The sequence below is a fragment of the Furipterus horrens genome, unplaced genomic scaffold, assembly GCF_987537825.1.
Source record: "Furipterus horrens unplaced genomic scaffold, mFurHor1.1.pri manual_scaffold_10, whole genome shotgun sequence".
Taxonomy (NCBI): domain Eukaryota; kingdom Metazoa; phylum Chordata; class Mammalia; order Chiroptera; family Furipteridae; genus Furipterus; species Furipterus horrens.
In genome coordinates, this window is record NW_028327180.1 from 25,102,813 (window position 1) to 25,116,265 (window position 13,453).

General features: G+C 35.4%; 2 protein-coding genes across 2 annotated transcripts in view; one reads left to right on the forward strand and one right to left on the reverse strand.

Annotated features, from left to right (window-relative positions):
* Positions 1 to 76: 76 nt before the first annotated feature.
* CUNH4orf46 (chromosome unknown C4orf46 homolog) lies at positions 77 to 2,900 on the forward strand. Its single transcript, XM_090288764.1, has 2 exons — positions 77 to 557; positions 2,209 to 2,900. The coding sequence occupies exons 1-2, from the start codon at positions 372 to 374 to the stop codon at positions 2,362 to 2,364; spliced, it is 342 nt and encodes a 113-aa protein (XP_090144890.1). The 5' UTR covers positions 77 to 371; the 3' UTR covers positions 2,365 to 2,900.
* A 3,957-nt stretch (positions 2,901 to 6,857) lies between these two features.
* Positions 6,858 to 13,453, reverse strand: part of RXFP1 (relaxin family peptide receptor 1) — a 47,657-nt gene continuing 41,061 nt past the window's right edge. The window contains exons 15-18 of the mRNA XM_090290164.1: positions 12,011 to 12,240; positions 9,957 to 10,367; positions 8,842 to 9,060; positions 6,858 to 7,215 (exon numbers count right to left, since the gene is read on the reverse strand). Coding sequence (XP_090146290.1) covers positions 6,917 to 7,215; positions 8,842 to 9,060; positions 9,957 to 10,367; positions 12,011 to 12,240 — 1,159 coding nt within the window. The 3' untranslated portion in view covers positions 6,858 to 6,916. The remainder of the gene's footprint in view (positions 7,216 to 8,841; positions 9,061 to 9,956; positions 10,368 to 12,010; positions 12,241 to 13,453) is intronic.

Here is a 13,453-nt window from a genome sequence, read left to right on the forward strand (position 1 = left end):
GTCCCAGCGTGGCCCGCAGTTTCAGGTTGTGGATTGAGTCTGCGCTTCGGTCTCACAAGTCCCATAGTGCAACGCGACCCTTACGGCATCCTGGGAGTTGTAGTCTTCTGCAGAAGAGCCTTCTAAGCCTGTATGAAGCTTTGCGCAAGAGCACTGAGGCGCACAAGGTGAATTGACTGACATCTGATTGGCTGTCTCGAAAAAATGAACCAAATAAACTGTCTATTTGGTATTGGGCAGACACCCACAAGGAGACTGGGAGGGATTTCGGGTGGGAGAAGGCGGGGCCTCTGGGCTTAGGGCGCGAGCGGTTGAAAGACAGTTGGTGTCGGTTCTGCCAAGTTTGGTTTCGGCTGTCTCAGCCCTTCTCCATGGCAGACCACGAGGAGGTGCGAGTTTCTTCTCAGCCCCCGCCGCCTTCCTTTTCTCGTTCGTCTTCAGACGCCTCTTCAACATCTTCCCCCGGGGTTCCAGTGAGTTTGGACTGGCCAGTTCCTAGCAGGAGCAGCGGCAGAATAGTGGACCCGCTGGAGGAAGTGGAGTTGCAGATCGGAGACGTGAGTGTCACCGGACAGGTCCCGGGGCCGCGTCCCCACGGACACCTGTTGGAAGACGGACCGCGGTGGGGCCAGGGAAGGAGGAAATCCGTACACCCATTCTGGCGCATCTCGTCCTTTTGCCCGTTGCGGATTCACCCTTTAGATTTAGTGTTGAGGAATTACGGGTTATGACCCCACCCGTCCCATCCCTCAGGCTTTACTTTTTGCCTCGCCTTCTGGTTTCAGTCATCCCTGTTACCCGAAACAGGGATTTGTGCTGCCTTTGTCTGCACCTCCCCCCGCCCTGCCCCGCTATCTGTGGAGGCTTGGGATCAGGCTGTGATTTCTCTCTCCGTGGGACTTAAGAGCCCGCTGTTCTAGTTGGCCACCTGCCCAGAGCCAGCTGACAGTGCTAATGTCTATCTCAGGCTTGCTTTTCGCTGGACCGAGTTTGGAGGGGTTAGTCCCTGCCCCTGTAGCCCAGATTGGTTTCATTAACGGTTTTGTCAAAGATCCCTCCCTCGGATTGCTAGAATGCATGGTGGGTTGGTTTCTTTTGAATCTCAAATTTCCAGAAAATAACAGGCGCACGCGCGCACACAAGCTGCAACCCTAATACACCACTGGAGGAGTGTGTGTGTGTGTGTGTGGGGGGGTGTCGACAGTTTCAGAGTAGGTCAAGTGAATGGGGTATATAGGGTGTAATCTTCCTGGGAGAACTTTGTAGAATACATTGGAAACTGGGAAATGAACTCGATTATCTCACGGATCAAATATATATACATATATATATTTTTTAATGAGCAAAATGCTGATACAGCTTCTAGTTTTGCTGAACAAGACTGGTTTCAAGTGAATATGTAGAATTGGAATGTTATCTAGGAACAGTGTTATTTTATATCGTAGATGAAAACACTTAAGAAGTGAATTGCCTGCCCCCAAGAGTTCGGTATTTTCTGCATGTGTTTTGATCATGCTGATTTTATTTGTCAGCTGAGAGTATCTGTTCTTTGGTCTATACATTTTCATGGTCTAAAGTTCACAGGTAAAAAGAATGAACAATGCCTTTGTTACCCAAATATCAGTAAGAGTTTGATGAAGTCCTTCAGATACTTCTGGTACTTAGTGTCAAGCGGTCCAAGTCACCTTGTTGAGCTAAATGACACTCCAGTATATTTTTCAAATTAAACAAAAAACAAAAAACAAAACAAAACAAAAAAAACTGAGCCCTGGCTGATGTGGCTCAGTGGATTGAGCGCCCCTGGCAAACCAAAGGCTTGCTGGTTTGATTCCTGGTCAGGGCACATGCCTGTGTTGCAGGCTAGGTCTCCAGCCAGGTCTCTAGCTGGGGGCCAGCTTGAGAGGCAATCATACATTGATGTTTCTCTCCCTCTCTTTCTCCCTCTCTCCCCTCTCTCTAAAAATAATAAAATCTTAAAAAAAAACAAAACACCTGATGTGTCATGTCTCATACATAATGGGCATCTTTCTAGCTTACTTCACATTAAAGAATTTCTTAGGTCCCCTGAAAGAGGTGGTGTTTTAGTTTGAAGACTTTTTTACTTCTAAACATTGGAGTTAAGGTTTTAAGCTATTTTTAGGATATAAAATGAGATGAGGATTTAAAGAATAAACTTATATTGTTTGACTTTTTTTTTTTTAATTTCAGGCAGCATTTTCATTAACCAAACTTCTTGAAGCCACATCTGCAGTATCAGCTCAAGTGGAAGAGCTTGCCTTCAAATGTACAGAAAATGCACGTTTTCTTAAAACATGGCGGGACCTCTTGAAAGAAGGCTATGATTCTTTGAAGCCTGACAACTGATTTCACTGTGGAATCACTCCTACTTCCTCATTTATGATATTTGCACATGTACCATAGGTATAGTTAAATCTTCAGTAGTCCTGTTTACACAAAATGGAATTTTTTCTTGGTTTTCTTTTGTGAAAACAGAATACTGATGTTATTTTTAATGGTGGCTAGTATTTGTTTACCTTTAAATACATTCTATCTAAACTTTTATAGAATCTTTTATGAAAGTTAATTTCATCAGTAGATACTAATACCACAGTGTTACCCAGTAGCAAACTAGGTAGAACATTATTCTATTCAATTTGCAAGAAGATGCTGAGAATGGCCGAGTTTGAGGTTGAGCTTCATTTTATGGACCAAGGAAGATAACTTTAAGGTTAATAATGTTAGATCCAGCTCCAGTAGGCTAAGTTCTCTAGAACCAATTACTGTATCTTACTTCCGTATCCCCAGCACCTAGAATAGTATCACATAATCACTATACGTTTGTTGTATAAAAGGGTTGACAACACAATTAAAATCTATTTTTTTTCTTCCTCTTTTTAGCATGAAGGTTATGTTGTTTCTCTAAAAAATATTTGAGTCAAATACTTACAGGGATTTGAACTTTTTAACTGATGACGGCTTTCTAAAATATATGATAAATATTTTTTGTCCTTCTATGATGCTTTTTAAAAATGATTTTACTTAAGAAAATGAAAGCTTTTGTAGAAAGAATGCGTATTTTTTCCCTATTTATTTCTAAGGTTCACCGCTTTTACAGCTATTTCTTGCATTCTATGTTGTTAGGCCTTTGATTGCTCTCTTTAAAGTGTCTTTTCACAATTATGGCTCTGTACTATTGCTTTTGGAGCTTTGTAAGTAATAATTCTGAATTCTAAACATAATAATTTTTAAAAAGTTACTTTGTTTTTAATGCAAACATTTAAATGATGTCATTATTTTCACATTATTTGACTTTAACGGACAATGTTCTGTTTTACTTGTCCTGTATCTTATGTTGCCTTGTCTCTGTCTCTCTGGTGGTTTGTGTCAATGATTAAGCCAACTAATTTTCTACTAGATAATTCTGGACATCTTTGATATAGCATCTTAATTCTTTGTAGATATGGATATGTGTACAGAACTATATTCTAAAGCTCCACAATGGGGCTATGAAAGGGGACAAATGGATGGGCAAAGAACAGTTTTGTTCGGCATATTAGGTCATAGTTCTTGATTAATTTTTTCAAGTTAAAGATAACACATATGGTATGTACCTGTACCACAGAGTTGCATATTTTGAGACTAGAAAAATATTTTTCTTACGTGTCATAAAAATTTAAAATGTACAAAAATAAACTTGTTAAAAGCAAATTTTATTTCCATTTCTGTGGGTCCATTACTCTAAAATGTTCTATTGAAGTATTTCAAATGTAACAGGAAAGGTGAATGATTTAAAGGACACCAATGCATTTCCACTATGCTGATTTTAAAAATGTTAGCATTTGGCTGTATTTTCTTCAGATCTATGTTTGTATAGAGGTTACTCCTATTTGGAGAGGTGGAAGGATGAAAGAGTGAGTGAATTGAATAGACAGGAAACCATATGGCTTCCAGAAAAGCATTTGAAAATATTTTAGATGCTAACAGGTAGTTTCAGAAGTATATGCTTATTTGTAAATTCACAGCATTTCTGAGACCCTTAAGCATAGATCACAAAATCATTTTTGTAGGAATACATTTTATCTATTCTCTTCATGATTACTGCTTTTGTTCTCTACTAGATACTCTTAAGAAAAATAATTTTCCATTCCATTATTTAATATTAGTAGTAATACTTTTAAAATAAATAGTCCTAATATAACCTTGGAATATAATTTAAATGTATTTTTACTTTTGTAAGCTTTTTAAAACTTATAGCCTAAGTAGTTAGAGAATTGAATATTACAAGAATTGTAGCTTTGTGCCCTGGCTGGTGTGGCTCAGTGGATTGAGTGCCTGCTGGCCTGTGAACAGAAAGACTGCAGGTTCGATTCCTGGTCAGGGCACAAGCCTGGGTTGTGGGCCAGGTCCCCAGTGGGAGGCATGCAAAAGGCAACAAAACAATGTTCTTTCTCTCTCCCTTTATTTAATAAATAAAATATTTAAAAAAATTATAGCTCTATATTCTTATTTTTATTGAAAGTATATCACATTTCTTATGTAGAAAACTAATTGGAACCATTCCAAATAGGAACAGAAAGGACTCAAAGCAATCCATGTTTTTAATAGACTTATATTACAGGTAATTTATTTTCAAAAGAAATTATACAATTATATACTCAATAAATATTTTTTGATTCCAGTATTTTTATGTTTCAAACATGTCTGGTGTACTTAAAACCACTTGAAAACATTTAATTTTTTAAAGGTTTCAAATTATGAAATCATAAAATTCCTATAGCTCAGAGACCAGGATAATAACTAGTAAAAAAGTATGATCTATTTGGCTGTGAAAACAGAAGGTAAATCTATCTCTTGATGACAACTACTTTCTCTTTAGGGCAAACATGTACATAGAGACCCTTCCTTCCTGAAGTTAAGTTCCTGAATGTGTGTATGTTAGCTCTTCTTTCTTTTTCCTTTTAACTGCTTTATTGAGATATAATTTACATACTATAAAATTCAGCAATCTAAAGTGTATGGCTTTTATTATAATTGCAGAGTTGTTTATCCATCACCATAATCAATTTTAGAACTTTTTCTTTTGCCCCAAAAGATACCCTGCACTTCTTAGGCATCACCCTTCAAAGCCTCCCTCCCCCATTAAATTCTAATTTTTTTGTCTCTATGAATTTGCTTATTCTAGATATTTCATGCAAGTGGAATCACAGTATTTGTCCTTTTTTGTCTGGTTTATTTCACATTCACCATGTACCATGGGTCAAAACGTCATTCCTTTTTTTATGGCCTGCGTAATATTCCATTGTATGTTATGTATATACTACATTTTATCTATTCATCGGTTGATAGGCCCTTTTGGCTACTGTGAATAATGCCAAAATGAGTATTTCCATGCAAGCATAGATTTGAGTCCTGTTTTCAACGCCTGGGTTCATACCCAGAACTGAAATGGCTGGATCATATTATAATTCCATGATAGGCTTTTGAGGAACCACTAATCTGTTTTTTTATGGCAGCTGCACCATTTTACATTCAAACCAGCAATGTCAAAGGGGTTTCAATCTCCATATCCTTGCCAACATGTTATTTTTAAAATTAAACAGCTCTCTTAGTAGGTGTGATGTGTTATCTTGTGGTTTTGATCTGCATTTTTCTAGTTATTACTGATGTTGAGCATCTTTTCATGTGCTTACTGGCCATTTGTATATCTTCTTTGGAAAAATGTTCAAGTCCTTTTCCCATATTTTAATTGGCTGCTTGTCTTTTTTGTTGAGTTGTAGAAGTTCTTTAAATATTTTTGATATTAAACCCCCCTTCAGATATATGATTTCTAAATATTTTCTTTCATTCTGTATGGTGTTTTTTTTTCCACTTTTTAAAAATAATGTCCTCTGATACACAAAAGTTTTTATTAGATGAAATGTATTTTTTCCCTTTGTTGCTTATGCTTTTGTTGTCATATCTAAGAATCAGTTGCCGAGTCCAAGGTCTTGAAGACTTACCCATGTTTTCTTCTGAGAGTTTCATGTCTTATATTTAGGTTGTTAATTTATGCTGAGTTAATTTTTATATATGGTGTAAGGTAGAGGTCAAACTTCATTCTTTTGCATGTGAATTGTCCCAGCATCATGTGTTGAAAAGACTGTTTTTTCTTCACTTGATTATCTTTGCATTTTTGTTGAAAGTTAATTGACTGTAAATGTGAAGGTTTTCTTTCCGGACTCTCAAATTCTGTTCCATTGATCTAAATGTCTGTCCTCATCCTAGCTTTGCTGATTCTCTCCTTAGCAATATTCTCACTCTCCTTCCCAATCCCATATGATGTTCTCAAAGCAAAGAGAAAACTGGGCAGGAAGTGGCAGAGAAGTGCTGTTTTGATTTATATTCGCCTATATTTTTCATGGCAATAAATACTTTATATTTACTCTCATGTGTACGAAGACTTGAGAATTAAGATGAATTCTTAAAACAGAATATCTGTATTTTGCAAATAATCAGACATTTTCTCTGATGCTTTTATATTGAGTGTTCCAGAACCTTAACCCCTTATTTCAAAGTGTCCATAATTCTTATGTTTGCTGATAAGCATGACAGACAACGCTCTACTTTAACCTGAGAGCTGCAGATGGACTTTTTATATTTTGTAAACACAATTTAACATTGAAGATCAAGAAGGTTCTATACTGTCTACTTCCAGGAATGTACCACAGTGCCATGCACATATGGGTACTTAAGAAATGCAAAAAGAATGAATGATCTTTCTGAACTAGATTTCTCTTAAATTTCCTATGCAAAATATGTGCTAGTATATACACATTATCAATATAACTTATGTTAGCCATTAATATAAATTATTAATTTTGTGGCATTCATTTTATGCTAATCCATTTCGAAGCACCCCAGTGGAGTTCACAGTCAGCTATGAACAGGAATTGAGTCTAGTCGATTGAGAAATTAGTGACAATTCATAGGAGTCTCTGAAAGGAGCTGGCTTCATTAACTTAGGTGGCATCTCCCGCAGTGGCCACATTTCTATCCAGATGAATGACGGAGCATGTGTTTTCTGACTTCTTTTGCTGTTAATAGATCTTCGTCTGTAATTATTCCAAAACTGGTGGATCATTTCTTTGAATGGTCTTGTGGTCAGAGTGTAGAGAATTGGGTTCAAAGCACTGTTGATAGGCAAAATAAAAATCACTACCCAAGAGGTTATGGTACCTGGAAGGGAGAAATGTAATAGTTTTAGTATTTATGGGTGTTTGCAAGTTATAGAAACCCCTTTTCCTTGTTTCTACCCCAGCCCCCATTCAAGTCTTTATTTTTTCCATTTGATGTTACATAATTAAATACAAGGACTATATGTGTTTCCAGGATGTCTTTCCAGGGGGCCAATGTTTGAGGGGAGTGCTGGTACTTCAGAAAATCAGGGTTCATTGCTAAAAAGCTTTTCTCAAACATACAAGAGAAGTATTCCAGTAGATGGGAATATTTTCCCTTGAGTGGTTACATATTATTTAATTCCATTTTAGGAAAAACTGTTGTTTAGTATTAAATCATACCTTTTGAAATGTTTTAAATACTACATAGTATATATAGTATGTACTACATTGCTCAGAATGTATGCTATCTTTAATAAATTTCTTTTAACTATTTATTTGGTTTTAAGAATAGGTATGTATTTTTAGGCTTTTCACTAGCTATCATGCTTATTTCAGTAAAAACATCTTTGAATAACCTCTTAGAAAACAACAGTAGTGTGTATGCAACTACTGAGATTTTTTAAAAATTTAATTAATGCTATCTTTCTTCATTGCTTATAAAATGTAAGATACTATCACCAGCAACCATGGGATAAAAGAAAATAAAAAAATTTATGGTTATAAATTTTTAAAAATATGAATGCATACTGCACTATACATACAGTTAACAGGATTTTGCACATCTCTGAAATTGTGACAAAGTTCATATAACATAAGATTTACCATCTTAATCATTTTTAAGTGTATTGAGTACATGTCACATTCTTGTGCATCACCACCATGAATCTCCAGAACTTTTCCATCCTGACAAAATGAAACTCTGTACCTAATGACTCCCTATCCCCTTCTCCTTCCAACCATTAACAATACATTTTACAGCCTTTCTGTCTATGAATTTGACTACTCTAGTTTCTTCCTAGAAGTGGAATCATACAATATTTGTTCTTTTGTGACTGGCTTATTTCACTTAGCATAATGTTTTCAAGGTCCACCCATGTTGTAGCATGTATCAGAATTTCTTCCCTTCATACGTCTGAATACTATTACATTTTGCATAGATAATACATTTTGTTCATCCATTCATCCATTGACGAACCCATGATTGCTTCCACCTTTTGGCTATTGTGAATGATGCTGCTATGAATGTGGGTATATGAATGTCTGAGTTAATGAGTTTTCATCTATCATCTTTCATACTCTCGGGTAATGTTCTTTGAGTTGCTATTTATCCCAGGAAGAAAAATCTTTTACCCTCTGAAATAAATAGTTATTTAATGATCATTTTGACCTATGTTACTTCTGGTCATCTTAAGAACGGGCTTACCAGAATTTCAACACAGTGAGTGTAATTTATTTGAGTTCATTGTTCCTTTGTTCTAATAGTAATTATGATTTTAGGCATTTATGGAAAGAACTGAACAGCTTCCAGTAAACATTTGACTGATGAAGAGAACCTGAAGTACATATAACTCTGACTTACAATTCTTGAAATCAGTTAGTGTTAAGGATCTTAGTTTTCTTTCTTAGAGGAACATGGTAGAAACAGATACATTATCTCTTCATACAAAGAAGAAAAAAGTTGTACCTGGTATTTCTATCTGAAGCAATGAAAGGAATTTCAGTACAAAAATGGGTATCCAGCATAATGCATCAGTAAACACAATAAAGAAAAACCGTTTGGCAAGGATCATCTCTTTTTTAACTTGCTTCTGTATTTCAGTTGTTGTTACGGTGCTTCGATGAACGCTGTAAAACATGCTTCCATAGGAAAAAACTATGATGAGAAATGCCACCAAGTTAATACCTATGCAGAACACAGAGATTATTATTAATGTACATAAACATTCTTCAAACATTCAAAACAAACAAACATACCCTTAGCTGATATTATTAAAGAGAAGATACAAAAACCATGACATGTTTTTAGTTAATAAGAATTAGTAGGGTACACGGAAATCATGAATTTTTTAAAATTGGAAGTATTGTTTAAGTGATGAGGAATGTTTGAAATGACATATTAAAATGAGACCATAGTAATTCAGTGAATATCTTTGGTCTATTAAATTAATGTTTCCATTATTATTAAAACAATATTTATTTATTTATTTTTAGAGAGAAAGAAAGGAGGGAGAAAGGGAGAGAAACATCAATGTGTGGTTGCCCCTCGCGCACCCCCAATGGAGGACTTGGCCTGTAACCCAGGCATGTGCCCTGACCAGGAATCAAACCAGCGACCCCTTGGTTCACAGGCTGATGCTCAACCCGCTGAGCCACACCAGCCAGGGCTAGTATTATTTTTTAATAATTCAGTTATGTTGTTTATATTTTGAAAAAAATTTACAAGAGAAAACACTTGTATGTCTACTCAGGACAAAGGCTTCTCTGGCTACTTTGGATTTGTTCATATTACAAAGGCAAAGACTTAAAATATATTTTGCTTAGTATTATTAGGGTGAATGCATGAAATACAAGTGTTTAGTGTCTTGTCTTTTTTTAAGGTGCATCATGTTGGATGATAAAAGGAAATTTAATAAAAAATCCTTTAACGGATTCTGAGAGAATTCACCCCCAATGTCAATGAAAAAAACTGGTTAGAAGACTGACATAAAAAATTTGTAAACATTAGAAGGTATAGGGAGGTTCATGTTATGGTTTATTGTAACATTTATATGAAAGGGCTCATAATACAGAATTTCTTACCAAGAAAAATTGTCACTGAATAAACCTGGGCTCCAATACTTTCTGTATCTTCTAAGTGAAGAGGGAAACATACTCCATTGGTACCATAGTAGTTTTTGAAAAGTTCCTTATTGCTCAAGGGAATGAAAGCCACTATAACCCCAATAATCCAAATGAGAATCAGCACTGTGATTGTTCTGCGTTTTCTAGGTCTTAAATATCTAAAAGGATACACGATACAGATATATTTTTCCAATGTCAGAAATGTTAAAAGTAATACTGATACTTCTGTAGACAGAACGGCCAAAGATCCCATAAGCTGACATTGAAAACTCTCTATCCACAGCTGTGCATGCTTATTATATTCTCCACGAAACTTTAGATCAAAGGCTCCAACCACAAATAAATATATTCCCATTAGGCAGTCGGCACCTATAGGGATCAGTAAATTTCACAGATTTAGAGAAATAAATAGTATAATGCAATTATCAATAAGCATTAATATTTTGGTATATATAACATATCTAATATTTTAGCAAAAAATAGCCAAGTTTCTTCTACCTTGGGAAGAGCTAATTTTTATTCTAAGAATTCATTTATGGGTAAGGGACTCTTCATCAACTCTCTGATAACCACTCTTATAGTATCCTTTACAGCTAAAATAATCATTTCTCTGTTCTCCATAAACATGTAAGTCTGTGCAAACAGGGATCTTCTCTGTTTTGTTTTTCGTTCTAGCTCATCCCCTAGAAGTGTTGAATAAATGAATAAAATGCAATTATGTTGAGCATTGGATTAGGGACCAAGATGGCGATGTTATTATTTGGTTCACCTCTTCCACTGAATTCTCTCAGTTTAACAAGCTAAAGACATCATCCAAAATCCCAGAGAAAATAATTCAGAAGCTGCTGTAATAGAATAATGGCTGAATTTTGAGGCCCATAACTTAGAAGACATGAATAATTATGATGTGCTTTGCAGTTAGTACAATTTTGGGGGGCTTAAATTATCTACCCTAGAAAGCTTGTCCTCTCTGATTCTCAGCTCCCTTTTTCACATCTTTCTCTGACTCATGTTAGACTCTCCCAGTCCTCAAATCAACAGACAATGTGGTGTCCTGCTTGGTGTATTTACTTTTAAGCAAACATTACATATCCAAAAGTAGGTGAGATTAAAAATTTATTTTACTGTACAAGAAATCTACACAAGGTTTCTAAAATCGTATCACTGTAAATCATAAGGCTGACCCTCATCCTTAAATTCTGAAGTTACATTCTAGCCTTCACCAAGGAAATTGAGAGTCCTCAAAATTTTGTAACTAACAATACTAACAATACAGAGTTGTAAATAATTTCTGAGTCCTGTTTCTTAGGTAGTTTGCAATGAAAAAACAATTAGACATTGGACTATGAATGAGGGTGGGTGTAGGACATGGGCCAACACATTAAAATGATTGATGCTTGATTGAGGGACTATAGATACATTACTGGCCACTTACACTACTAACACCCTGATAACTAGTTTCTTGCTTATTTTTTTTTGTAGTCCTCATTTAACATAATACATTGCAATCACATTTCAAAAACTTAAAAAGTTTTTCAGATGGACTAAAAACATTTTCTTTAGATATTTTTAGTTACGACTGCAAAAGATTCTAGCAGCTCAAAGACCAGAAAAACAACAACCCATTATATATATTTCAAACAAAAAAAGTAAATATACTCTGGATAGAAAAATGTGACCATCAAAGGTTTTATTCATAGTAAAATATTTTACAAGCTTTAATAATATATTATGGCTTCAGAGAAGGAAACTGGATTGAAGGAGAGCTTCTTTATGAAGACAAAAGTAATGAATGAGAGCTTCATTAATCTAAGGTGTTTGAGTTTTCTTGTTCTAAAACTTATTTTCTTTCTCGTCACTTATTTTCATTGTAGTGAATGTGAAAACAACATGTAAGCAAAAAGGAGAACATTTTAAAATCTCATAATTCTTCCCCTGTTTACTTATTTTCTCATAACAATGCTTTTGTATATTTTGAAACTATAATTCCCCTTCCATCAGGAAATACTCACAGCAGAGAGAGATGATTGACATGGCATGCAGCTTATTCTCAGACCTGATACAAGTTCTCGTACAAATGACAAAGACGTTTCCCAAACATGTAACGACAGACACAACCCAGACGAACACTCTCTGAATGATGCTTGCCAAGAGATTCTCTAGAGATGAGAGTCCATCAGTGTTTGGTTTACAGCTGCGAACATGGGGTGCATATCCACAGTACTGGAATTTCTTAAAATAGCTGATGTGCAGAGAAGGTAAAACAAGATTTTAAGTTAATTCAGTTGCACTATCCATTAATATTTATTTTCTACACTTTCTCAGTAGAAAGAAAATGTCTCAATATGAGACTCAGAGGAATGTAAAACGTTAGGAATACTGAAGTTTTAAACCTAAGTTTAATTCTCAGTAACTTGATTTTATGGTAAAAGAACATGTGGGTGAGAGCAACAGATCAGCATAAAGAATAGCCAAGTGTTATACATGTCTTAGAATATAAATAAACTATTAGCATGTGATCGAGAGACTCCATCAAGAAAAGTTTTATTGGGTTTTTAGTGTTCAGTGACATGGCTCCTGTTGTTGCAACTGATCTTGCTTTTTAACCCTCAGGGGAAGAGAGTTCAGTGCTTTCTGCCCTGTGTTTCCATAGCTTTTCTATTACAGAAGTTATGTGTTCTATAACTATCTTACTTGCCTGCATGCCTATCTCACACTTGACTTTGGTACATATTGAATGAGCTCTTTCACCAATAGAGGGACCTCCCTTGATGATAAAAACATTACCTGGATAACCAGCAATTATTCTTGTGTTATCACCAACACTATTTATTAAACATCTTCTAGGTTTCAGGAACAAATTCTCTAACTCCATGAGGTAGGTATTAGTATTACCAGGAGGAGATGAATCTTCAATGGAAGCACATTATTTGCTAGGAAATTTTCTAATAAATGTAGGCATTGGGATAAAGTGAGATCTTTTTGCCTCTAAAAGCCGTGTACACTGGCAAAAATAAATATGATCTTTGCAGTATAAAGAGTTGCAGCAATATAAGACGAAAGCTTGACAATTACAGGGAATTGTCTTGTTTAATTCACTCTTGCTGCCTGCATCCCTAGATCTGCCATGGTTTCTGCTCAATTCAAGTCTGTTCCTTGAGTTGTTTCTTGGGTTTTGTGAGCTCTGCCATTTTCTTCCAATACACTCTGATTTGCTTACTTTAGTCACAGTGCTTTATGTTGTGTGGAACCAGGGAAACTTTAAAAAGCACTATATCTGAGGAATTACGAAAAACAAAAAAAGAGTGTCCTGTGTTAGATTTAAAATGTAAGCAAGATTATAAAGTGATGGTGGCTGACATGACACTTTCTAAGTTATTGAGAATTAATTATGCTGGCAAGGTAATTATTTTAATCCCTGTTACAAGATTGCATTTAATTAAAGAAAATGTTTC